The 27,997-nt window shown below is 43.3% G+C and overlaps 1 protein-coding gene across 1 annotated transcript in view; it reads right to left on the bottom strand.

Annotated features, from left to right (window-relative positions):
* The window catches only part of PREP (prolyl endopeptidase), a 144,183-nt gene that overhangs the window by 38,360 nt on the left and 77,826 nt on the right, over positions 1 to 27,997 (bottom strand). The window contains exons 9-10 of the mRNA XM_066373570.1: positions 26,389 to 26,586; positions 19,941 to 20,044 (exon numbers count right to left, since the gene is read on the bottom strand). Coding sequence (XP_066229667.1) covers positions 19,941 to 20,044; positions 26,389 to 26,586 — 302 coding nt within the window. The remainder of the gene's footprint in view (positions 1 to 19,940; positions 20,045 to 26,388; positions 26,587 to 27,997) is intronic.

The raw sequence follows: 27,997 nt of genomic DNA, 5'->3' as shown, positions 1-27,997 counted from the left end.
AAAAAGCTCAAATAAACAATTTAACTCTGCATCTAAAAGATCTAGAAAAAGAACAACAGATAAAGCCCAGAGGAAGTAGAAGGAAGGAAATAATAAAGAGAAGAGAAGAAATAAATGACAGGCTAAAAAAACAATATAAAAGATCAATGAAACCAACCACTTGCCCTGGCCGGTTGGCTCAGCGGTAGAGTGTCGGCCTAGCGTGCGGAGGACCCAGGTTCGATTCCCGGCCAGGGCACACAGGAGAAGTGCCCATTTGCTTCTCCACCCCTCCGCCACGCTTTCCTCTCTGTCTCTCTCTTCCCCTCCCGCAGCTAAGGCTCCATTGGAGCAAAGATGGCCCGGGCGCTGGGGATGGCTCTGTGGCCTCTGCCTCAGGCACTAGAGTGGCTCTGGTCGCAACATGGCGACGCCCCGGAGGGGCAGAGCATCGCCCCCTGGTGGGCAGAGCGTGGCCCCATGGTGGGCGTGCCGGGTGGATCCCGGTGGGGCGCATGCGGGAGTCTGTCTGTCTCTCCCTGTTTCCAGCTTCAGAAAAATGAAAAAAAAAAAAAAAGAAAAGAAACCAACCACTGGTTCTTTAAAAAGGTAAATAAGACTGACGAACCTTTAACCAAACTCATCAAGAAAAAAAGAGAGAGGACTCAAATAAAATTAGAAATGAAAGTGGAGAAGTAACAACTGACACCGCAGAAATACAAAGTATCTTAAGTAAATACTATGAAAATACATGACAAAAAACTTGCCTAACTAGGCAAAATGCATAAATTCGTAGAAACGTACAATCTTCCAAAACTCAATCAGGAAGAATCAGAAAACCGAAATAGACTGATTACAACAAATGAAATGGAAACAGTGGCCAAAAACTCCAGGCAAAAAAAAGTCCTGGACTGGATGGCTTCACAGGCCAATTTTGCCAAATATTCAAAGAAGAACTAACACCTATCCTTCTCAAGCTTTTTCAAAAACTTCAAGAGGAAGGAAGACTTCCAAGTTCCTTTTATGGGGCAAGCATCATCCTTATTCCAAAAACAAGTAAAGACACTACAAAGAATGAAAACTATAGACCAATATCCCTGATGAACCTAGATGCTAAAATGCTCAACAAAATATTAGCAAACCGGATCCAGCGATACATTGAAAAAAATCATACATCATGATCAAGTGGGATACATTTTGGGTAGGCAAGGCTGGTACAAGTGGGTTTTATTCTGGGGAGGCCAGGATAGTACAATATTCGCAAATCAATGTGATTCATCATATTAACAAAAGGAAGAATAAAAATCACATAATATCAATAGATGCAGAAAAAGCATTTGATAAAATCCTACACCCATTTAGGATCAAAACTCTCAGGAAAATGGGAATACAAGGAACATACCTCAACATGACAAAGGCCATTTATGACTAACCCATGGCCAACATCATACTCAAGGGGTAAAAATTAAAAGCAATCCCCTTAAGATCAGTAACAAGGCAGGGGTGCTCCATTTCACCACTCTTATTCAACATAGTTCTGGAAGTCCTAGCCACAGCAATCAGACAACAAGAAGAAATAAAAGGCATCCAAATTGGAAAATAAGAAGGAAAAATATCATTGTTTAAAAATATATATTATCATTGTTTGCTGATGACATGATACTGTACACAGAAAACCCTAAAATCTCAGTCAAAAATCTACTAGACTTGATAAATGAATTTGGAAATGTGGCAGGATATAAAATTAATATTCAGAAACCAGTGGCATTTTTATGCACCAACAATAAGCTGTCTGAAAGAGAAATTAAGGAAACAATCCCCTTCACTATTGCAAAATAAAATAATAATATAGTACCTAGTAGTAAATTTAAGCAAGGAGATAAAACACTTGTACTCAAAAAATTATAAAACATTGGTAAAAAAATCAAGGAAGATACAATCAGGTGGAATCATATACCATGTTCATGGATAGGAAGAATAAACATCATCAAAATGTCTATATTACCCAAAGCAATCTATAAATTCAATGCAATTCCTATAAAATAACAATGGCATACTTCAAAGATAGAGGATAAATATTTCAAAATTTAATGGAACCAAAAAAGAACACGAATAGCTTCAGCAATCTTGAAAAGGAAGAATAAAGTGGGAGGTATCACACTTTCTGATATGAAGTTATACTACAAGTCCATAATACTCAAAACAGCTTGGTACTGGCATAAGAACAGGCATACAGATCAATGGAACAGAACAGAGAACCCAGAAATAAATGAACGCCTTTATGGTCAATTGATATTTGACAAAGGAAGTAAGAGCACACAATGGAGTAAAGACAGTCTCTTTAATAAATGGTGTTGGGAAAACTGGACAGGTACCTGCAAAAAAATGAAACTAGACCACCAATTTACACCATTTTCAAAAATAAAGTCAAAATGGATAAAAGACTTAAATATAAGTCGGGAAACCATAAACATCTTGGAAGAAAATAAAGGCAGTAAACTCTCTGATACCTCTCACAGCAATATATTTGTTGATATTTCTCCACGGGCAAGTGAAATAAAGGACAGGATCAACAAATGAGACTATATCAAACTGAAAAGCTTTTGCACAGCAAAAGACACCATGAACAAAATAAAAAGACAACCCATACAGTGGGAGAACATATTCGCCAATATGTCTGATAAGGGGTTAATAACCAAAATTTATAAAGTGCTTGTAAAACTCAACACCAGGAAGGTGAACAATCCAATTAAAAAATGGGCAAAAGAACTGAATAGACACTTGTCTAATCATCAGAGATATGCAAATTAAAACCACAATGAGATACCACCTCACACCTGTCAGAATGGTGCTCATTAGCAAAACAACAAATAAGTGCTGGCGAGGGTGTGGAGAAAAGGGAACCATACTGCACTGCTGGTGGGAATGCAGACTGGTGCAGCCACTGTGGAGAACTGCATGGGGTTTCCTTAAAAAATTAAAAATGGAGCTGCCTTTTGACCCAAATATCCCACTTTTAGGAATATATCCTAAGAACACCAAATCACTGATTCAAAAGTAGAAATGCAGCCCCATGTTTATGGCAGCATTGTTTACAATAGCCAAAATCTGGAAACAGCCCAAGTGTCCATCAGTAGATGAGTGGATTAAAAAAGTATGGTACATATACACAATGGAATACTATGCAGCTGTGAAAAAGAAGGAAATCTTTCCTTTTGTGACAGCATGGATGGACCTGAAGATTATTATGCTAAGTGAAATAAGCCAGGCAGAGAAAGAAAAATATCATATGATCTCACATATATGTGGAATCTAATGAACAAAGTGAACTGAGGAACAAAATAGAGGCAGAGGTGGGGTCACAGGGACCAGAGGGACAGCTGTCAGAGGGAAGGGGGATGAGGGATGGGATCAGAGAAGGTGAAGGGATTAGTGAAATTATATATACATAACACTCAGATACAGATAACAGGACAGCAGATCTCAGAAGGAAGGCGGGAGGGAGTTAGGGTAAGGGGGGCAAAGGGGTGTGATGAGGGACACGAGGGTGGGTGGCGAGGGTATTATATTGAGCGGGACACTTGAATCCATGTTAACACAATAATTAAAATTACTAAAAAAATACACAAACAATGAAGAAGACAAGAACTGTGGATACAAATCAATAAAAATATTAAGAAATGAAGAAGAAATTTAAATACATGAAAAAGGCTGCTGTGGAAAATGTCAGAAAAGTTAAAAGCCAAAGAGAGTAAATTAAACTTCCAAAGTCTTTAAAAAGTAATAAAAATAAATCCAAAATAATGATCACACACTTTCATAAAACATAAAGAATGGGTTGATTGAATTTGCATGTTAGTAGAATTGCTTTTTTTATAGGTCAACTTGTCCAAAGTGTCCCCAAACATTTGTAAGCAGGTAATAGCACAATAAATGTGTGCTAGGAAAATATAAAAAATTCTTACTTTGATGCTCTAAGAAGGAGGGGTAGTATTATTTCCTGCTTTGGTCATAGACTATATATGACCCCTAATACACTTATATTTTGTTTTTAAATTATTGATTTTAGAGAGAGAAGGAGAAAGGGTCAGTGAGAGATATAGATAGATTGATAGATAGATAGATAGATAGATAGGTAGATAGATGGATAAAAAGAGGTGCATTCATTTGTTGTTTGACTTAGTTGTGAGTTCACTTGTTGCTTCCCATATGTGCTCTGACTGGGGATAGAACCTGCAATGTTAATGTTTCGGGACAACGCTCTAATTCACTAAGCTAACCAGCCAGGGCAGACGCAAAATACTCTTAAAAGACTAGATCATGCAAAAAATTCAACAGAAGTACAAATGACAGTAAACATTCATTTTTCTGACAATATTTGCTGGTTTTGAATAGACAGGACCAATTACCACAGGAGAGGAGAGGCAGATGTCTCAGCTTAGAAATGTTACAGAAAGGACATGTTCCATATTCATAGGTTTCTGGCAATCACAACTAGACAACTTCAGAATGTACCATCTATCTGGGCCTCTATTAGTCAAGTATTTCTATGTATCTACTCTGTGCTCTTAGGGCAGTGGTCCCCAACCTTTTTTGGGCCATGGACCGGTTTAATGTCAGAAAATATTTTCACGGACCGGCCTTTAGGGTGGGACGGATAAATGTATCATGTGACCGAGACAAGCGTCAAGAGTGAGTCTTAGACGGATGTAACAGAGGGAATCTGGTCATTTTTTAAAAATAAAACATCCTTCAGACTCAAATATAAATAAAATGGAAATAATGTAAATTATCCGTGGCCCGGGAGGGTTGGGGACCACTGCTCTAGGGACATAGCAGGGGGCAAAAACACTTTACAAATAAGAAACGGACGAGAAGATAATGTCAGCTGGTGGTAAGTGCGAAGGGGAAACACTAAGGCTGGAGCCGTCAGGAAGGCCTGCTCTCTCAACGGGACTGACAGGGACAGGATCTCTGATCAGAGCAGTGAACGGGGGGTGAGCCTTACAGGCAGAGAAAGGGAGGGCGTTGGGGGTGGGGGAGTGCGTGCTCACTCACAAGCAGAGCAGCAAACAAAGCAAGAGGGCTGGTCAGACAGAGGATGAGGGGAAGAGGGCAGGGGCCGAACTGTGGGGTCCGTGGGCATTACTCAAAACTGGTCCAACTAGCAAATGAACATAAATCATAAGGGATATGCTATTTATTAAGAAACCGCTTTAATTTATGAAACAATAGCAAATAGTCACTTCCTTTTGACCACTGATCTCAGAACTGGCTGCCCTGCCTACTAATACTGACCCCAGTCAGGAAGTTGGCTGCTAATGTATCGAGAAGAACATTCATCATTCACCCACACTGACACCAGCCCAAACTCTAAACACTGCGGGGGCATTATGTTTACGAGAGACTGAAACCCAATGAAGTCATCCCAGGAGTTTGGCTAGATCACAGGTACATTTCCCAGAAGAAAAAGCAGCTTCTGAGAGGCACCCTAGCAGACAGGACCAGTTTCAACTCCACCACAAACCAACTGGCCACTGGCTGTGCCGCCAGGGCGGCCCCTGAGGCTGTGGAGGAGAGTGGGAAGGGAGGATCCCAGAGCCCCAGGGAGGGCTCTACCCCCGAAGGGTGGGAGACAGAGGGAGGTGCCCCAAAGGGGTAAGACAAAGGGGCAGGTGGGCAAGGAGGGGTTGGAGTAAGTGGATGGAAAACTGGAGAATGAAGACGAGTCCAGTTTCCTGCGACACCATGACACAGCCAGGGGGCCCTAGTGGACAGCAAGCCCTCCCACCCCACCCCATCCCAGCCCAGCCCCCGGCTGCCACCCTGCCTCCAGCACCACCCACCCTCCTCTCACAGATCCGGAGGCAGCTGAGAATTTGTGGGCCCCATGCCAAGTTCCTGGATCAAACGTTTTCATGAAGGACTAGTGGAGGCCCATGCTATGGGCAGAATTCTGAAAAGCCCAGAGGACAAGGCTGCACAGGACAGTCTACAGTTAACATCAATTCAGGCGAAGCAGGAGCTCAACCAGCAGTTCTAATTCAGTAAAGAAGGAAAACAAACATTACTTACAAAGCACTGTGTTGACAAACTCTCCCACAATCTTGAGTTTGCCAGAGGAAATAATAAGGTCCTTGGAGAAAAAAGGTGACGGACAGTTCAACAGGTTTTCTAGAACTGCTTGTATTTTTAGAGAATAGACTTAGAAAATGAAAGCTCAAAAACAATGGAATGGATTTCTACTGACAGAATTTTAGGTGCTGTGGTCAAAGGAGGAGCCAGTTACAAGGCAAGCCCCCCCTGCACCAAGGCCCACTCTGCTTGCTCGGGGAGGGCCTCGTGGTGTCAGCAGGATGCGTCCTGCTTGCCTGTCATCTCTTCTCCCAGCACATGAGGGCTGCCTGTCACCAGCTGTCCATTCTGAAGCTGGTCTGTCCTCACCTCATGGTGTTAACCAGCAAACCTTCCACACAAAAGGTCCGCGGGCCATTATGGCATGGAAATGCTTTCTGCGCCACCAGGACAGGCAGTGCTTGTGGGGAGGTGCCTCGGGCAGGGCCTAGAGAAAGCCCTGTCTGACGGCTGACCAACAGCACACCAGAATGAGAGGTAACACTTTTCTGACTTCAAGCCCCTGAGATTTCGGAGGTGCCCGTTAAGCACAATGGCCAGGATATCTTTTTTTATTTTTTTATTTTTCTGAAGCTGGAAACGGGGAGAGACAGTCAGACAGACTCCCGCATGTGCCCAACCGGGATCCACCCGGCACGCCCACCAGGGGGCGACGCTCTGCCCACCAGGGGGCGATGCTCTGCCCCTCCGGGGCGTCGCTCTATTGCGACCAGAGCCACTCTAGCGCCTGGGGCAGAGGCCAAGGAGCCATCCCCAGCGTCTGGGCCATCTTTGCTCCAATGGAGCCTCGCTGCGGGAGGGGGAGAGAGAGACAGAGAGGAAGGAGAGGGGGAGAGGTGGAGAAGCAGATGGGCGCTTCTCCTGTGTGCCCTGGCCGGGAATCGAACCTGGGACTTCTGCACGCCAGGCCGACGCTCTACCACTGAGCCAACCAGCCAGGGCCCAGGATATCTTGAATGATACAGAAAAGAGCCACTGGGAAGAAATCCATTAGTAAGACACAGAAAATTCTAATGTACCCAACAAAAATGTACATATTTCAAAATTTTAAAACTACTTTTGACTTTTAGTTGAAACTAAAAAACTGTTATAGGGAAAGAAATAGGTAAGAAGAGCATTCAGGGCCTAAGAGAGCTCACAGAAGGCAAGTGAGGAGCTGGTACTTGGCGTTGCTGGGAAGCCCCCGCTCACTCTTGCACCACTTTCCCTTTCTCGCCTCCTAGAATGGAGAAGGCCACGCCTCGGTGAGTGCCAGCCCCTCCCCCAGGGCCTGGGTTCCCCTGGCCTTCTCCAGGAACTCAGCTGCTGTGGTAGATCCCTTCCTGCTAGAACCAACTCATCACCATACCAGAGTAATCTGGTCTCTCCCACCTGAATACGATAGCTATGCCGCTGACTCCCATACCCCTCTACCCCTTGCAAGTTCATCTTCTCCAAAGACTGTCTATCCCAGTGCTTCTCATTTCCCTCCCCTCAGGCCTTCTCCCTGACCCTGAACTTACTGCTACAAAAGCTATGGAAGGCTGCATTTGTAAAATGTCTTGTGAAATTAAAGATTGAATTTTTGGATTGATAGTCTTCTTAGCACAGCTGTACATGTTATTTTGCTGACAGAAAACAACAAATCTGAAAAGTACTCTGTGGGAGAGATAGAAACCACAGCTGTTAAAGGTTATAGATGTTCCGTTCACTTATCAAAGATTATTTTTTCTTGAAAAGTTTAAAAATAGGAGCTTTTCAGATTATAGCATTAATACAAGATTTGTGTAACTAGAAAAATTCTGCAATGCACTAATGTTTGAAAGCCAAGTGAATGCCCTAATCCCTCAATCCACTCACCGCAGGAAACCAGTATTATGAACACCATGTACACTTTTCCCCTTTTTCTTAGCTGCCATCTACCTTCACAACTCACTGAAAGTGCTCCTGTCAAGATCACCAAGGGGCCCACTTTGTCAAATTCAAGAATTCCTCTTCTTTCCTTACTTGTCTAACCAAACACGCCGAGTGTCGTCTGCTACGCCCGCCTGTTACTCTCTATCCTTCCTTCGTGGTTCCAGCCCACCTGGTTTTCCTGGCACCTCTCTGTGGTGCCTCAGGCTGCTTGGCTGGTGTTTCCTCCTTCCACTCCCTCCTAGATGTCCTGAGCCTTCTTCACTCTGTACATGTTCCTCCTTGTATTGTCTTTGACCTTGGATTCAACAACACACTTAAAACCCCAACTCAGATCTCTTTTGACTCTAAGACGCAAATATCCAACTCAGTATTTGACATGGCCACCTAGATGACAATTTAATAAGCAACGCAAACTTGACAATGTCCGAAACACCTTTCCTCCCAAACCCACTGCCAACAACTTGATACACGGTACCAGTGCTGAGCTCAACTTCAAAATCTCAGAGTCCTCCCTGCTGTAGCCCTGTCCTTCTCCGCAGCACATGCGATCCCTTCATGTTCCCTGTGGACTGTCCCCTCCAGGTATATTCCAAACACACCCTTCCCCAACGTCCACTGTCTCTACTTTAGTCCAGGCCAACTTATCTCTCACTGGTCTACTGCTAAAGATGTCTACCAGCTCTTTCTGGGTCCTACCTGCCCTTCCATCTATTCTCCATGTGAGAGAAGATGGTTTTCTAAAATCATAACATGTCCCTTTCTATTAATAATAGTCTAGAAGCCTGCAAAGACTCTTACTACACTTGGGATTGCTAACAAGGCCCTTCCCTCTCCCACTCCCACTGCCAATCCCCTCGGCTCATCATGCCCTCGACTTTTCTCTCAGGTCCTTGCTGAGGCCAAGAGCTTTGGTCTCAGTGGGACCTTTGTTCGACATTCTGGGCTCATTTCCCTTCATTTTCACATGGTTAGTTCCTTCTTAGCCTACATTCCACTTAAATGAAAACTCAGAGGAACTTTTGTTGACCACTCAATTCACACTCATCATTCTCTGCAACAGTCTTTTATTTCATTTGCAGCCCTTCCCCTAACTTTATTTTCATATTTATTTTCCGTTCACTTGTTTTTGCCTGCATGTCCCACAGGGCGAAGACCACATCTGTCTAGGTCACTGCTACAGTCCTAGTGTTCAGCACAGCACAATGCTTGGCCCAGAGTAAATTCTTAATAGATACACAGGTCAGATGCAGGAAGTGGTTTTCCCCATCCCACCTCTGCCTACAGATTCTGAAGGCTGACAAATTTCTGAAGGCAGGAGAGGAGAGCTGCTGGCAGTTACACATGCACTTGTAGGAAGGGTAACCATCTAGCTCTGAGCAGGGAAAGCTCCAGAAATGCCCTAACACTCCTTTGTCCTTCCTATCTCTGAGGAGTCTGAGCAATGATTCAAAGTTGGCATTTCAACCCAGTCAAACCTGCAGATTCTCAACCCAACACACTAGCCAAAGTTTATTCACATTTTTCTCTAATATTTTCCAAATATTTAAATGAGCTATATCCACAGTGAATTCTAGACTTGAACTAGATATATCCTATACAAAACATGGAAAACGTTAAGGTCCAGAGGTAACATGATTTTTACTTGCACCCTAAATGGGTTTTCTGTTTGAGACTCAATTTCAGAATTATCCACTACCTTAATTAGAATCAGAGAGCATATTCCCTGTTTATGCAATGTTAATATTCATAACTACTCACTTACATACACATATGTACAAACAAATGCAGCTGGAGGCAAGGAGGACAGAAGGCATCATCTATAACTAAACTCAGCAGAACTGACTAGCAGATGATTTTAATCACATAAGAGTTAATATGAGCTGCATATATCAATACAGCAGGAATAGATGATTCACAATCCTTTTGAGACATTAACCAAGGTAAATGAAGAAGCTTTCTCTAGTGTCTTCATAAAGTCACAGTATTTTATATCAATTTCTCCAAGAAGACCCAGAACTACCCACACCTCAGGGTACTCAACTGTTGCCTGTGACAACCTGATCAGAGAAGCCAGCACTTCTCAGAGGCGGCAGCGCCATGCTTAGGAGCATCGCAGAATAGCAGACTTGGGTGTGAGGGCCAGATATGCCACTGTGGGACCTGGGGCAACTTATTTAACTTCCCGCCACTGTAGGCTCTTCATCCAGAAAATGAGGACCATGACAGCCTTGATCTCAAAGAGGGTTTTTCTCTGAAGAAACGAGGCGACGCAGAGAGCACTCTGGCGCAGAGTTGGGCACACTGTGTGCACATGCCCAGGCTACGCTTCCAAGGAACAGCTGAATACCCCCCTCTCCCTGCCTTCTGCTCTAGACTGAGTCCCCAAAGGCAGGAATCAGAAGAGAAGCTTCTATACAGGAGTTGGGACTTGGTCGAATACTAAAAAATGCGTAGTTTCAGAAAAGGGAGTAAGAAAAGGAGAAGTGCCCGGACGGAACACGAAGGAAGGAGAGCTGGGCAGACGAGAGCCGAGTACGAGGTCAAGGGCTGCGGTGGCGGGTGGGCCTGGATGGTGGAGGACCTGCGGGAGGACTCCGGGCAGTGAGGTGGCCCCTCTGCAGGGATGGAGGCAGGAGGGCATAAAGAGTTGGACAGAGGTTGCCCTGGCCGGGTAGCTCAGTTGGTTAGAGCATTGTCCTGATACACCGAGACTGTGGGTTCAATCCCTGGCCAGGGTTCATAAAGAATCAGTCAATGAATGCATAAATAAGTGGAACAACAAATCAATGTTTCTCTCCCCCTCCTTCCCACTCTCTCTAAAATCAACAACAACAATAATAACAAAAGAGTTGGGTAGAGGAGCTCAGACTCGATACAGACAATGACCAGAAACCGGACTGTGTCCTCTTGAATACCGCCATGATGCCTTTTAATTCACAATATTTTACCATCATGTTTACCCCTATTGCAACATTCTAATCTGACTCTTACATTTAGTTATCCCTGAGAGCAAACAATGAGAGCTCTTCTACTTCGCTAAAACCAGGAGGCAAAACCATTACTGACCTAACTTCATTGGTCTGAAGAGTCTACAAACTACTCACCAGATACCTGATATAGAAACATCCTTTTAGGGGTAAGAATCTTAAGGATTTAGAGGTCTTTCAGTCTAATTTTTAATTTTAGAAGTGAAACAAACAAACAAACCCCAAACCAAAAACCACTGAGCTATACAGAGTGCAAATAACTTCTGAGAACGAAAAGTGCAAGATTAACACATCTCTGGAGGTCTACATTCTAGTCTTGGCTCTGTCAATTATTAACGGTGTGACCTTTGTTTAAACACATTACTTGAGTTTTAGTTTCCTCATCTGTACAATGAGAGGGCTGAGCTAGATTAACCCCAATGTATATGCAATTGGAAGGTATGTAACTTTGTCCAGAGCCCAGAACCATTTTGGCAAAAAAACAGACATCAAGGAAAAAGCCAGAGGCGACTATGAAATCAGGGACCTGACCACCTCCCCAAAGGCTGAGTCATGCCACACTTCCATTCTAGAGAGAGGCCCCTCCCCTCACACCCTCTGCAGTTACACAGAGGAGGCTGCCTTCCTGCTGGAACCACAGCAGCAGCTGTCTGGGGCCATGAGGTAATGCTGGGAGCAGAAGCCACGTGTGATGAAGCCACAGGAGAGAAGGCACTTTGATTGCTTACACCTTGGACACCAAGACGGTCTTGACTGATTCACTCTATGCTTCTTTTATTTAAGAAGGAAACAAACATCTCTCTCTTGAAAGCCATGCTCATTCTGACACTCTTCCTGTTGTTCACAGCTGAAATCTAATCACACCTTGAAATTCTGATTCATCTTTAAAAACAAATTATTATTAAGTAGCAAAAGATAAGTGTCATCAGCACACACATTCAGAGATGATACGATGCTACTGACTCAGTTCTAAAAAGCTGGAAATGACTTCCTACTTTCTAAAATATTAGATAATGAAACATAACATTTTTTCCCCAACATAGTTTTCTCCCAAGGAGCTGGAGCTAGTTGTTAGCTGTGAGTAATCTGAAATCTACCCACTCAGTATCAGCAAAGCTGTCCAACCTGCAACTGTCATGGATCTCAAAAGCCGGGATTCTAAGACCAACGTAAACAAAATTTAAACCTATAAACTCAGTATGACCTTTAGATATCTAAATATTAAAAGAAAACTCTATACACACTAATGGGTAGGACCGTCACCTGATCTCGGGCAGTTACTGCTTCTGACACTACATTTTTAAAGAATTAACCCAGACTGCCTTCTAGAAGTCAATCTAAACATTCAAAACAAATCAATACCTATTCGAACCTAACATCTTGGTAAAACAAACTGAGCCAATTCCTATGAGGCTGAGTCCCCACCAAGTTTCCCAGGGGAGTCAGCCAATAGGGCTTCTTTACCTGGCTGACTTCCCATGCTGCTCGTCACCACGCTGGGGTTCAGCCGCTTTCCCCAGCCAGGCTCACTGCAGCTCACTGCGGTCCCCATTCATAATTTAAACAGGATCTACTTCCTCAGGTCAAAGTTCAGAGACACTCAGGAAGGCTCAGTACAGCCTGGGCCAGCCTGAGCTGTCATCCACCTTGCCCCGGGGAAGGCCCACAGGGGGTTCAGAGTCTCCCCAGGCCTATCGTGGGGGTTGGAGGCTCAATTCTCAAGGCCACCTTTTGCTTTTTACTAAAAGTGAGTCACATAATCCCAGGTTGCTGCAAAGTAATATCCTTTCTCCAAGCACAGAAAAGGATTTATGTCCAGTGATACAGAGACTACAGCAACTACAGACTCGGACACCATAAATCATTTCTCTATTATATGATAGCAAGAAAACAAAGACTCTTATCAGTCACAGTCAGACCATCATAACAGCTGACATCTAAAGGGGAAAGACACAAACATGCACCCTCTGAATATTATGCCTATAACCTAAATTGCCTGCATGACAAAGAGAAGTCTAAAGAAAGGCAGGAATTTCTTCATGCAAGAGTACGTCACAGTGAAGCAGGCTGAATAAATAAGTAAGTAACATGAGTCAACAACAACTGACTAAATTAAAACAGGCTTCCAACCACAAGCACGGTGACTCCTCACAAAGTTCTTTGTTGAAAATGGCCCCCCATTCACTGTTCACTAACACAGTCTGAAGATTTCTTGAGAACACAATGTCATAGGAAACGCTGCCACTAGCTTGACAGTCAGCTCACCAAGGATGTGGATGTATGTGCCATGTGCTCAGCACAGCAGTTAAGCAATTAATGAGTATCACACACTAATTAATGTTCTGAGAACACATTCTCTGAATGGCAAAGCCTGTATGGAGCAACACAAATCAGTTACCACCAAGGTTAGAAAAATCTTGACTAAATTAAAACATTCTTTTTTTTTTAATTTTATTTATTCATTTTTAGAGAGGAGAGAGAGAGGGTGAGAGAGAAACAGAGAGAGAGAAGGGGGGGAGGAGCTGGAAGCATCAACTCCCATATGTGCCTTGAACAGGCACGTCCAGGATTTTGAACCGGCGACCTCAGCATTTCCAGGTCGACGCTTTATCCACTGCACCACCACAGGTCAGGCCAAATCTTGACTAAATTAAAGAAAACAAAATGCCTGCCTACTCCTTCTACCCCCAGGCATCTTGGTAAAACGCAAAGAATCATCTATTTTTTTTTTTTTTTTTTTTTTTACTTTTCTGAAGTGAGAAGCTGGGAGGCAGAGAGAGAGACTCCTGCATGCGCCCCACCAGGATCCACCTGGCTGCCCACCAGGAGATGATGCTCTGCCCATCTGCTGCTCTGTTGCAACTGGAGCCATTCTAGCGCCTGAGGCAGAGGCCATGGAGCCATCCTCAGCGCCCAGGCCAACTTTGCTCCAATGGAGCCTTGGCTGCAGGAGGGGTAGAGAGAGAGAGAAGCGAGAGGGGGAGGGTAGAGAAGCAGATGGGTGCTTCTCCTGTGTGTCCTGGCCGGGAATCGAACTCAGGACTTCCACACGCCAGGCCGATGCTCTACCATTGAGCCAATCGGTCAGGGCCAACAATCATCTAATTTTAACATTTCCGTTTGGCTACACAGCAAACCACCTTTAGGTTGTTATTGGTGTTTCAAAGGTATCATTGTAGGTAAACCTCAAAAGTAAAATTCCTACAAAGTGTAAGAGAATAATAGGTAATGAAACTGGACTACAGTTTGTCCCCTTGTACTAAAATTAACTCAAAATGGATCAAAGATCTAAACATAAGACCTGAAACAACTAGGTACATAGAAGAAGACATAGGTACTAAACTCATGGACCTGGGTTTTAAAGAGCATTTTATGAATTTGACTCCACAGGCAAGAGAAGTGAAGGCAAAAATTAATGAATGGGACTACATCAGACTAAGAAGTTTTTGCTCAGCAAGAGAAACTGATAACAAAATAAACAGCCAGCCAACTAAATGGGAAATGATATTTTCAAACGACAGCTCAGATAAGGGCCTAATATCCAAAATATACAAAGAACTCATAAAACTCAACAACAAACAAACAATCCAATAAAAATATGGGAAGAGGACATGAACAGACACTTCTCCCAGGAAGAAATACAAATGGCCAACAGATATATGAAAAGATGCTCATCTTCTTTAGTTATTAGAGAAATGCAAATCAAAACTGCAATGAGATACCACCTCACACCTGTTAGATTAGCTATTATTGACAAGAAAGGTAATAGCAAATGTTGGAGAGGCTGTGGAGAAAAAGGAACCCTCATACACTGTTGGTGGGAATGTAAAGTAGTACAACCATTATGGAAGAAAGTATGGTGGTTCCTCAAAAAACTGAAAATAGAACTACCTTATGACCCAGCAATCCCTCTACTGGGTATATACCCCCAAAACTCAGAAACATTGATACGTAAAGACACATGCAGCCCCATGTTCATTGCAGCAATGTTCATAGTGGCCAAGACATGGAAACAACCAAAAAGCCCGTCAATAGATGACTGGATAAAGAAGATGTGGCACATATACACTATGGAATACTACTCAGCCATAAGAAATGATGACATCGGATCATTTACAGCAAAATGGTGGGATCTTGATAACATTATACTAAGTGAGATAAGTAAATCAGAAAAAACCAGGAACTGCATTATTCCATACGTAGGTGGGACATAAAAGTGAGACTAAGAGACATTGATAAGAGTGTGGTGGTTACGGGGGGAGGGGGGAGAGGGAGAGGGAAAGGGGGGAGGGGGAGGGGGAGGGGCACAAAGAAAACTAGACAGAAGGTGACAGAGGACAATCTGACTTTGGGTGATGGGTATGCAACATAATTGAATGACAAGACAACCTGGACATGTTGTCTTTGAATATCTGTATCCTGATTTATTGATGTCACCCCATTAAATAAATAAAATTATAATAAAAAAAAGAGAATAGGAATTAAGATAAAAATCTATGGTACATATTTATAATTCTTACTACTTTTGTACTTATTAAGTTTGTTTTTTCACCATAAAATTGGCTCTTCCTTCCAAAAAATTGTCTTTTATAAAATGTGGAAACTGTCATTAATGGAGTTTATTCACAGTACACACAGTGCACTGTTCTTTTTCATGTCTATAAATTTTATTTCATTTTGGGAGGAGAAAAGGCCAATCTCTCAACTAGATGAAAATGAGATATTGAGAAAACAAAAAGTGTGTTTTCACTACACTCCCTTCCCCTTCGTTATGCCACATCCAGCCAGGCACAGACACTGCTCCTCGCATAGGAGGTCACTGCCCAGGGCCACCCTGCTGTGCAGGATCCGGAGGGCAGGGTTCCTTTCTTCTTGAATTTACTGTGAAATCATGAAACCACACCGCTACGAAAAGGCAGAGGCGGTCTCTGAACGAAGGGTGGTGGTAAAATTGTTCGTGAATTCAGTGGGGAATGAGGAGCTTGGGAAGCCCCTCAGAGCCCTGCCTGGCTTCCCCTCTGCTGTGAGGACAGCCCCCTTTTCCTGGCCAGGAGGGTTTCAGGCACTGCACTGTCGACCAAAGCTTGCACCTTTCTGTCCCTCCCTGTAGTGACATCCTTGGGGCACATGACCTTTCAGATCTCTGTCTCAACTTCCCAGTCTGACTATAAATTTCCAAAATTAATCTAAATTAATATAGATTTCCTGTGTCTCAAATTTCCCTATATTCCCACTGAATGTCATGTCATAAATATTTGCTGATGGACTAAATTTAACTAACATTTTCCTATTCACTTTTGTTTAAAATGAAACATATTACTGATTAACAAACATAGACAGATTTTCAGGATAATCACGTATTACCCAACCTGTTTAATAAATGTAATTTCTACTGTTCAGTAATTCAACTTCTTTTTAAAACATGGGCACAGAGATTCTAATCAAAGTTATGTGGTCATGTCATTCACAACAAAGGAAGGAGAAAGAAAAGATTAGATGATTGTAGATCTGATAAAACTATCTAAAACTAAATTCCTAATACAGCCCAGACTGGAAGAAAAATGAACAGCCTTCCAGGATCTGATTCTCAAAATTATCTTTCTGACACAGATCCATTTTCTACCCACAGCTGCAGTCAGGGATGGAGAAAGGCTATGTAAAGAGCAACTTTGTTCTGCAACTGTCATATTTTGTCAGCAAAATATGACACCATATCCTCCCCCTGCCTCCTCAACGTGCTCTGGGTCCTGAGTCAAAGAAACCACACAAAGGACAGCTCTCTGTGGCTTATGCTTCTGTTTCTTTAACACCCCTCCCCATTCTCTTTCTTTGGCTTGGTCTATCTTATCATCTACATCACCAGGTCGATGGGCACAGTCACAACCAGCATTAACTTCACTGGCCAGCCACGCAGGGTAATCCATGCTGCAGTATTTGCTTCAAAATGACAACACTGCCTCAAAGTCTGCTTGTGCCCCAAACAGGCTGGGGATCGTCTTTTTAAACTATATACAGAATAAATATAAACACCAGGGTCACATGGAATTAAAAGTGGCAATACCCTAAAGTGACTGAAAACAAAAACAGAATACGTGTTGTGTTTCAAAATGCTGTGGTGTCTCTGGTACCCCATCAAAATGCTTCCCATTCATGCCCAGACCCTGCTGGAGGGCGCTCCCACCATGGTGGGGGGCTGTCAGCCATCCCACTGAAAGCCTCATCAGAATGTGCGACTATCTGTCACACTCACATTTCATGTCCGAGCTCTGCTGCACGTACTTGAATCTCAACCACTGCAAAATGGATGTTAAGTGAAAAGAGTCTGTGGTGCCGTCCATTTCAAAGGTACCCTTACACAAGGAAGAACTCTATTTTAATGACTCAGTGCAGTATGTGTACAATCAATAGATATAAAATCTTCTACTGGCATTATACAAAGTCCCTACCCCACCCACAGGCACAGCTCCATTTTCTAAACCATGGAAATGAGGAGCAGTGCATTAAGATCTGTAAACAATGTATCCTGTCCAGTTACCATCTCTTTAAATATTTACCACGAACCGTTCTCCCCCTACTGCAGCAGTACAAATACAAGGTTGTCAGTATTTGCATAGCTCAACGTCAGGGAAGTTATCATTGTGAAGTAGAGTCGGGCACAGAAGAATTCAGGGACTCTTCCGATGACACAGGCAACTGGCACCACCCAAGCACACCCTCCCCCCGTTTAATCTGGAAATTTCAGGCTGCTCTCAACACAGCTCAGACTTTCACTCCACACAAGCACCTGCTCAACTGTAAAGTTTTATCTTTCCATTTGTAACTGAAAATTATATCAGGTGGTAACCAGTTTCTTTGTTTATTAATGTAATTTTGTCAATTATTGGGATAGATAAAAACAGCTATTTGATAGGAGGGACAATTCTAGCCATCGTCACTGAGAAGAGTTGCTTCCTTGTAAGAAGCTGCCTCCCTGACAGCTGTCATCATTGCAGGTGTCTTTCCTCCCCAGACTCCAAGGGTAACTGCATACTTGGGCAGTGTTTGGGAAGATAGAAAACAGCATTTTGCTTTTTTTGCTATAGACCTGAAGGGTCGTGTAGTAGAGATGAGGAGATAGGGGGTTTCTTGTAGACAGCTAAGCCCAATTCTAGGGCAGCCAAGGCAGTGCCCTCGAGGGCAGGAGAGGGGGTGGTCACTGTGCCCGGGCATCTGTGCCATTCCTGATGGGAGAGGCAGCGATACACCCACATATGCACACCACGCCCCACCCCGGCCCTGGGGATGCCCCGGCAAGGACTAGAAGTGGGCCCTGAGATGGGCAAATGTTACAGTTGATAGGAACAAATTTTCTACACATGGAGAAAAGGGAAAACAGAAAAGAATGACAGGCAAAAAATGATTCTGAATTCTATGCAGGACGAGGCTGAATTAATGAACCATCTTACCACCAGACAGAGGCTACCTGCCCCTACAGGATCTCTCTCCATGCAAGGCTCATCTTGAAAATGAAAGAGGAAACAAGCCAGAATAGATATGGAAGATAAAAATCTGTTATATTGATGGCCAACACTGATTGAAAAATACCTGATTATATGCTATGTGCCAGACACTGAGTATATATCTCATCCCATACACTCCTATAGGAATCCCGCAAAATACATTTTACAGCTAAAAATATTCATGGCAGAAAGGTTAAAGGACTTGCCCAATGTCACCCTCTGAGTGTGCAGATTTTGGGGCCAACAGAGCTTCATGACAAAGGCCCTAAGCATCAACTGAGAACATTCTGATTTTATAAATACTAGTTATATAGACCAGGGATCAACAAACTTTCTCTTAGAGGACTAAATACTAAGATATTAAGTACTTTAGGTTGTGTGGGCCATACAGTCTCTGCTGCACCCATCCAGCTAAAGCGCTAAAGCAGTCACAGATACTATGTACACAAACGGGGGTAAATGTTCTCCAAGAACCTGCAGGCCAGTCTGCCAACTCCCGCTACAGAGCAGGGGGCTGGCAAGCTGCAGAGCTAGCCAGATCCAGCCCACCATCGGTTTTTGTCAATAAAAGATTTAATTTTTTATTCTCAGGATCTAGCACATCATCTACTATTTCTAGATAGTAAAGAGTAATTCACCAAGCTAAGATAAGGGGCCCTGGTTTCACAGAAACATTCTCAGGAGCACCAGGCTCTTTGTTCTAACCTTCCTTCACAGACCACATTCTGATTCCTAAATTCCTGATCTGCGGTCCATGTGGCCTCGCCTCCAGGTGGGAGAGCCCTGCTACACACCTGCTGCCTGACAGGTGCACTCACTCCCACTGCAAAGGGGCACACACATTCTGCTCATTGATCAGTAAGTGATCCAGTTTCCAGGAGGCTCCGTATCTTTGGGGAGCTGAACAGATAAGAATGGAGATTCTTAACCTAAAAGGATGGTGACCAGAGGCTGAGCTTGTGGTGCCAAAACAATTAATTAGTTAATTCATTCATTTTCATATTTTATAGCATGCCCGCTCTGTGCCAGGCAGAAATACATATGAACTTCAGACTGAAAAGACAGATTCGTAGCACTTGACTGAGTACTTCAATAGAGCAAATCTATGTTGTTATTTATGACACCACAAGGCTTGAGCTAGAACACAACCCACTTTCAAGAAAACAAACTAACATAGGCAATCTGTGTTGCTCCGATAGCTACTGAAGAAAGACGCCCCAAACAAGGGACTCACGCTTCCTGTCAAGAGCTGCAGCTATGGGAGGACCCGTAAGCTGGGGGCGGGCGGGGACCAGGCCTGGCTCAATGCATTGGAAACAGCAGGAGCTGTCTTCTGCATTACTGTGGATTACCTCCACAGCTCCCGACAAGCTGGGGTGGGAATGACCTAGCCTAAAGGTCAGACTTTCTAACTCACATATCAAGAGTAAACACACCTCCGTACCTGGATTGTCTGGTAATCAGAAGCATCGATGCCTTTCACAGTCACCTCTCGGAAGACTCTTGGCTCCAGCTCCTCTTTGGTCAGATCACAGTGATAAATGATGCCTAGAAGGAAGTGGAAGTTTTAGTTTAGTTTATGAACACGCTAGACACAAGGGGAGCAAGGATCACCGAGCACAATCAGATGCCACAAGGAACAAGAGAGGAACATTCGGGAGTATTAGAAGAGGGAAAAAAACTAACTGTGGAAACCGAACATGTCTTCTCCACACCATGTCACTTGAGTACAAGTTAAAAATAAATAAATAAAAAAGAAAACTGCATGCAGGGCCATTTTATCTAAGAGCCAATTAAGATGAAAACTCAAGATTTTCCCAAAGTCAACAGCCAGTCAGGGGTCTCTGGATGGCAATCTGGGGCTCTTGCTACCTACCTGACACCCATTTTTTCAGGGACACACAGCTGGACAGCAATCAGGGACCAAAGACGATTGGGGAGCCATTTTCAAATCGCTTTTTAAATTTTGATTATACCAGTTAATTGATAAGTATCAATTAACTGGTATAAACGATCCCACAAATGGCTAAACATGCACCAAGATTTCCAACTTATTTAACCACTAACTCAGTGGTTCTCAACCTTTCTAATGCCGTGACCCCGCAATACAGTTCCTCATGTTGCGGTGACCCCAAACCAAAAAATAATTTTGGTGGCTACTTCATAACTATAATTTTGTTACAGTTATGATTCAGAATGTAAATACCTGATATGCATTATGTATTTTCCGATGGCTTTAGGTGACCCCACCGGGGTCACGACCCACAGGTTGAGAACCACTGCACTAACTAAAACTCCATTTCCTGAACTTAATGCTTCTCTACTCTAACATTTAAGGACTAAAGCAGTGGTCCCCAACCTTTTTTGGGCCACGGACCGGTTTAATGTCAGAAAATATTTTCACGGACCAGCCTTTAGGGTGGGATGGACAAATGTATCACGTGACCAAGACAAGAGCCAAGAGTGAGTCTTAGACGGATGTAACAGAGGGAATCTGGTCATTTAAAAAAAATAAAACATTGTTCAGACTTAAATATATGATAAATAAAACAGAAATAATGTAAGTTATTTATTATTTCTCTGCGGGCCGGTACCAAATGGTCCACAGACTGGTATCGGTCTGCGGCCTGGGAGGTTGGGGACCACTGACCTAAAGCGAAGAAACAATAACGACAAGTTCTACTGTTTGGAAACAACACTGCTGTGGTTAATGAAACAGAATGAGTCATCCAGAGTGGCTGTATGGAAACAGCCCTCCCACGTAACAGTGTAAATATATGCTGTCAAACATAGAGAAGATCGATTTCGTGACCCCCACACTTGTTGGAAAACCAGAAACCAGCCCTGGCCGGTTGGCTCAGCAGTAGAGTGTCAGCTTGGCATGTGGAAGTCCTGAGTTCAATTCCCAGTCAGGGCACACAGAAGAAGCGCCCATCTGCTTCTCCACCCTCCCCCTTCTCCTTTCTCTCTATCTCTCTCTTCCTCTCCTGCAGCCAAGGCTCCATTGGAGCAAAGTTGGCCCGGGCACTGAGGATGGCTCCATGGTTTCCACCTCAAGCACTAGAATGGCTCTGGTTGCAAGGGAGCAATGCCCCAGATGGGCAGAGCATCGCCCCCTGTTGGGCATCCCATTCGGGCGCATGTGGGAGTCTGTCTCTTTGCCTTCCCACTTCTCACTTCAGAAAAATACAATAAAGCCCTGGTTGGATAGCTCTGTTGGTTAGAGGGTCATCCTAATACACCAAAGTTGTGGATCTGATCCCCAGTCATGGCACAAACAAGGATCAACCAATGAATGCATAAATAAATGGAACAGAAAAATACAAAAAAAAAAAAAAAAAAAGAAAAAAAGAAACCCAGAAACCAAATGGTCCTCCCACAGGACACATTCTGATTGATCTTGTATCAACTTGTGGCTGCTTTCTTCTCAAATGCTCTGTGTGCTTCACTAACAGTTAAGAAAAAATACTCTGCCCCTGACTGGCAAAGAGTAGTACATGTAGATTCCTAACAGCATGAATGCGAAACCCTACAAATTTTATCTCAATTATCACGCCTACTGACAAATTATTGTAAGGTACTATAACAGGGTGTCGAATTAACATCCACAGTGGGGAGATATGTAACATGACTGCAGGATTGGCGATCTTCATTTAAGCTATACTTAGAGTATAACTTAAGTCCTTCCAAACTACACTCGGGGCATATGCGAATTTTCCTAGATGAATGGAATCTCGAGGGCAAAGGTTATGTTTAGATATACATAAATTTTTGAAAAGCTTCTTGGTCAGAACCCACCCTCTTCCACAAAATACACAAAACATCCCATCTGAATCTTTGGAAGAAAAATAAAAACACTCAAACAACCAAACAACTAAAAATAGAGATGGCAGAGCAAGCATGTGCCGTTGGAGCACCTGACCCCCCTGGCATCACTGCTACCTCTAGCGCAGTGACTGGAAAAGGACCTGCGAGCCAGGTTCCCAGCTCTGACAGTTTCTGGGCCAGCGAGCTTAGACGATTCACCAAAGTACTAGAATGCAAATTCCCTAGTGAAAGACAAAAGAATAGGAAACACACTCTAAATGTCTGTTTATCTAGAAAAAAAACAACAAAAAACTGAGACATCAAATCCTCCAACAGCAGAATGAAATCACTGTACTACAGGGGCTGGCTACTGCCTGACCTCTCCTCTCCTCTTGGAGGAGGCTGGGTTAACACTAAGCTACCACTGCTTAATATATTTGATCTATACCTGCTATGTATTTACAGACCCATCTGGGTTAGCCCAGGTTAGCCACTTGCACAGTCACCCTATAATGTGAATCCTTATGATGCAATGATGGCTTGTCTCCTGTCTGATTTGCCTTGTTAAGTATAAAGGAAGGTGGGGTTTGGAGAAAATATCCTAGAATCATGAGCCAGAGAGGACTGGTTAGGTGATCTCTAGGAAATCCATTTCAAAATGTAAGGGTCAAAGGGAGAACTGGATTATAGAGATTCCTTTGCATGTCTGGACTTGAGAGGGGTCTCTGATGAAAACAAGTATTTTAATAAGGTTATTCTATTCTAGCAACAGGAAAGAGGCAAGGACGATCAGCTGGGACACTCTTGCTAGAATCTGAAATAAATGTAAGGAGATAAAAGAAATGGGAGTTAAGAGGAGCAGGTGACCCCATAAGAAACCATGAAAGAAGAATCAGAGAGATATAAAAAATTGGATATGTAAAGAAAAGGCAAAAAACTCTGCAAAAGACCCACGTAGATATTGTTTTACCTGATTATAGGTTGGGTTTGAAGGTTTTTAAAATAAAATAAAACAATTCTCTTAAAAATTTCTGTGTACCTAGGTATTTACCCAAAGGAGTTAACTTATTTATGTCTCCAGAAAAACATGTTCATGAATGTTTACAGCAGCTTTAATCATGATTGCCAAAACTGAGAAGTAACTGAGATGTCACTCAGTAGGTGAACGTGTAAACATAAACTGTGCTACATCCTGACAATGAAATATCCAGTGCTAAAATATAATACGCTATAAAGCCATGAAAAGACATGAAACACCTTAAATGCATATTACGAAGTGAAAGAGGCCAATTTGAGCACAGAGGATTTCTAGGATATTTGGAAAAGGGAAAAGGAAGGAGATAACAAAAGGTTGCCAGGAGTTGGGGGATGGGAGAGGGGTGAAAAAGCAGAGCACAGAGGATTTCTAGGGCAGTGAGAATATTATGTAGACACTATAATGATGGACACATGTCATTATACGTTTATCCAAACCCATAGATTCACCAAGAGTGAATCCTAAGGTAAATTACGGACTTTGGGTGATCATGATGTGATGTTGGTTCATCAACTGTCACAAATGTAACACTCTGAAGGGGTGGGGGCACGCTGAGAGGGCGGGAGGCCATGCATGTAGGGGAGCAGGGGCTATGAGAGAAATCTCTGTTCCCTGCCCTTAATTTTGCTATAAGCCTTAATCTGCTCTAAAAAATACTTTTTTTTTTTTGCCTTTCCCAAACAGTTTGGGAAGGTTCTTCAATTTCTCACTGCTGCTTCCCAGAGCCGTGCACCGAGGCTGCTGGACTGGATTTTTACGACAAGCAAATCTGTCTGGAGCTAACCCTAGACAGCCTTCCGAGGTTCCACAAGCACAGAATTAATCGGCTCAACCACTAAGTGGCTTGAGCCACAGGGAGTAAGAGCATCAAGCTTCAAACTGCCTTGGCTGCCTATTTTCTCCATGTGTGACTCAAGGTACGTAAGTCCTAAATGTCTTGGGCTCAAGGCACATCTTCACTCTGAACCTCCATGGGGACAACAGTCAGCTGTGGCGTGCACCTGCCAGATGTATCACATGTCCATAGCAGCTGGAGCTGCAGTAATTTTTGGCCCTGGGGCTTTACTTATAATTTACTATCTCTGTTGTTTACTGTAGTAGCGGATAGCTAACTTTCAGAGACCTGAGTAGACAGCCTTTAAGGTGATATGTATGTGTGTGAAGATATATATACACATACTGACAATTCTTGCTTTTAGGAGATTTAATTTAACTATCTGATGACCATTTTTACATTTGGACCAAAAGGCCTGAGTCTGGAAGTATTGTTCTCTGGTTTTAGATATTGAATTGCACAAAGGAGACAAAAAGCAGATAGAGGCAAAATGAAGAACGGAGAAGAACAAGCCATTACAGCAACGAATTAAAGCTTCTTCATAAACTGCCTGGAGGTACAGAACTTAAGAAAACACTTCTCCTTCCGAACTTCACAGCCACAGGCCCAGGTAACATTTCACTGCTTGGCAAAGAACGCACTGTTTTACCCTGGGACAATGAGTCCTTTCCTTCCTAGGTAGTAATGAGCTTGTTTCTAAAATAAAAGACCACATGGGGTCACTGAGGGAGTTACAGGCCTTTGGTGACTCTGGCTTTTATTAAGAGCAGGTGAGTCCCCCTCCCCGCCCCCACTCTGTTCTTCTCTTTGACCTTTAACTATTTCCATTGTTTAAGCTGTGAGCTTTTCCCATGTAAAATTTCTAGAACCAGTGTAACCTGAGCAAATAAGCTGTGGACCCTACAGCAGAGGGCTAAGACTGGTGGTTTTTCTTGGTTCCTGTCCATTGGCTGCTGCTGTACCCCAGTCCCCTGGGGAGGAAGGGTGAAGTACAGGACACCTAGATGTGGGGTTCTTGATCTGACAGTCCCTGACTGCTGGCCCTGGTTTCCGTGGCCTGTGGGCACTTTCCCTAGACTCCTAGAACCTGTGAAAGGCACGTGGGAAAGTCAAGCTTGACAGGTGTCCCAGGTATGCAATCAGACCTCCTCACTAAGCATCACTCTTTTGGTTTTAATAACGTTGACAGCAACCTGTCAAATGATACGATTCCTATGAACTGCTTGCTCTGTGATTCTGAGGTGCAAAAAAAAAAAGGTGGATGAGGCATCATTGGCATCTGGCCAAACCCCAGAGGGAGGGCTGATGAAGCCATTTCCACACCTGCCCAGCTCTCCCTGATGTCTGCTTTATTTGTCAAGGCCCAAACTACTGCAACAAAACTGGGTAGGACCAAAAGGACTTTGGAGGAACTTGGAAAATGAACAAGAAAATGTGCAGGAATTTTTTTAGCCAGATTGATTTTTAGGATAGGATCCGCTTGGTCAAATGCAAACTGCCAATTGAACCAGGCTCCTGGGACAAATCGCAATACACGTATCGGTTCAGCTGTAAGTGTATCCTTCAGCTGTAACAAAAATAGGACAGCCAAGTAGAGAAGCCCCCCCCCAAAAAAAAGCAAAATGAGTGTGACCAACTTAAAAAATTAAAAAGAGAAATATGTTTACTATGTTTACTTTCGGGAAAATTAACCCGTACCATAAAATGCAAAACTATAATTAATAAGCACTTGTTTCCATTTATTAGAATCAAATAACCAGGTTTTTTCTATATGATGCAAGACTGTATTTTAAAAATTCTCTTAAGTTCAGTTTAACAACTGCAAAAGTTATTCTTAGTATGTTCTAGAAAACAATTTTTAATGTCAGATGTGACAATAGATTTTTATTTTAAGCTTTTAGTTCTCATATAAACCAAGGCTGAATCTGAGGTTACACTTGTTCATACTAATGTTTCTGATCAACCTAGAATGACATTCAGTCCTGTCCCAGACACAGAGACTCAGGATATAAGGTTAACAACAGTGCCGTTTAGGCGGTCACATTTCCTTTTGTTCTGAGCATGTGTCTTACTGTATTCTTCCCATTAAGTGATTTGGCTGTAATAGAGCATCTGTGATTTCAATAACACAGCATTATAGTCCCATTTCCCAAAAGAAACCCAAACATTAGTCTGATTTTAAAAATGAACCAGACTTGGTGAAAAGGCTCTCACCTGGAGATAAAAAGGAAGTAAACTGATAAAAGATTTCGGAGTCTTTCTTCTGCCCGCTGTACCCCACGATGCTGCCAACCTCGAGTGGGAAGGTCTTCAGGAGAGCACCAGTGGCCAGGTCGTGAAGCTGCAGGGTGTTCTTCACATCATGGAGGTAGCACAACACCAAAAAGTTAGACCTGACGCAAGCCACCCATTCTGCAAAGACAAGAATCTAGATGAAGCCTCACGCAGTCCTGAAAAGGAGGGGAAAGCACACTGATGTCACTGGACAACAGTTCTTGAGCTTTCCATTGTGCTAGGCAGCGACAAGACTTGTGAAGTGAATCTGTAACCGGTTTTAATCATTCAACTAGTGTTTAGCATATTCCTTTAATAAATGATTGTCACTGTTATGTCCAGAGGAAACAAAATATTCCCCACCTTGGGCCAGGGGCTTCCGATGGTGTAGATAACGTGTGTACTATAAATAACCCCGCCTACCTATTTTGTGTTCAGTATCATGCCACAGGAGATATGAAAAAGAAAACAAGCCCTGGCTGGTTAGCTCAGTCAGTTAAGAGTGCTGTCCCCAAACAAAATGGTTGCAGGTTCGATCCCTGGTCAGGGCACACATGAGAAGCAGCCAATGAATGCACAATTGAGTAGAACAAATGAATACTTCCCTCCCTCCCCTCTCTCGCCCTTCCTCTCTCCATCTCTCTAAAAATCAATCAATAAATAAAACTCTGGCTGGATAGCTTGGTTGGTTGGAGTGTTATCTCAGTGGGGAGGTTGCTGGTTTGATTACCTGGTCAGGGCACACACAGGAACAGCTTGATGTTCCTGTCTTTCTCTCCCTGCCTCTCTCAAATAAAAAATAAGAAAGAAAATAACAAAAACCAAATTATGATCCATTTCTATTGGGATTGTTTATTCAACAAAAATGTGGCAAGTTCTTAGTATGTGCCATGTGCCATGTAGGGTGCTGGGAGCCAAGCAGGAAGATGATGTCACTTGTGCCCTTCCAACACAACCATACAAAAACACAAGTAGTAACGTGGAAACAAAGCTAAGTATAATAGTTAGCTGAAGGAGCAAAAAAGTGAGCGCCTTTCAGCAAATGACAAATTGAGTCCCGGGTAGAGGGGTGCAGAGATGGGAGTCCCTGGGGTGGTGGCAGCAGGGACGAGGGGGTGGGAAGCCAGGCAGCTCACGGAAGGAAGGCCAGACCAAGGAATGAGGGGAGAGAAAGGAGTATGAACAAATGAATGAATGCACAGCGGGAAGGGAGAAAGGGAGGGAGACTGGTAAAGAGAACAAGTGAGAGATCTGTTTTTAAAGAAAACAGTCGTTCAGTTTGGAAGTGGGTGGCCATGGTGGTGGACTGAAGGGGGACACAGTGAGCTGGTAAGAGCACAGTTTAGTTCCGGCTTGGCTGTTAGGAGCTCCTGTTGGACAAAGGGAGATATAAATAGAGACGACATCAGGGAAGGCTATAGAACAATGAAGGTGCACATAGCGGGGAGAGGAGACCAGGAAGAACACTTCTGCCCTAAGCCAGTCAAAGCAAATCAGGTGCGGATCAAGTCTAGAGACAGAGAAAACAAATAAAAGGCATTTCCTAAGA

This window comes from Saccopteryx leptura, chromosome 3 (genome assembly GCF_036850995.1).
Source record: "Saccopteryx leptura isolate mSacLep1 chromosome 3, mSacLep1_pri_phased_curated, whole genome shotgun sequence".
NCBI classification, from domain to species: Eukaryota; Metazoa; Chordata; class Mammalia; order Chiroptera; family Emballonuridae; genus Saccopteryx; species Saccopteryx leptura.
Note: the sequence above shows the minus strand (reverse complement) of the source record. Positions and strands in the feature narration are given on the sequence as shown.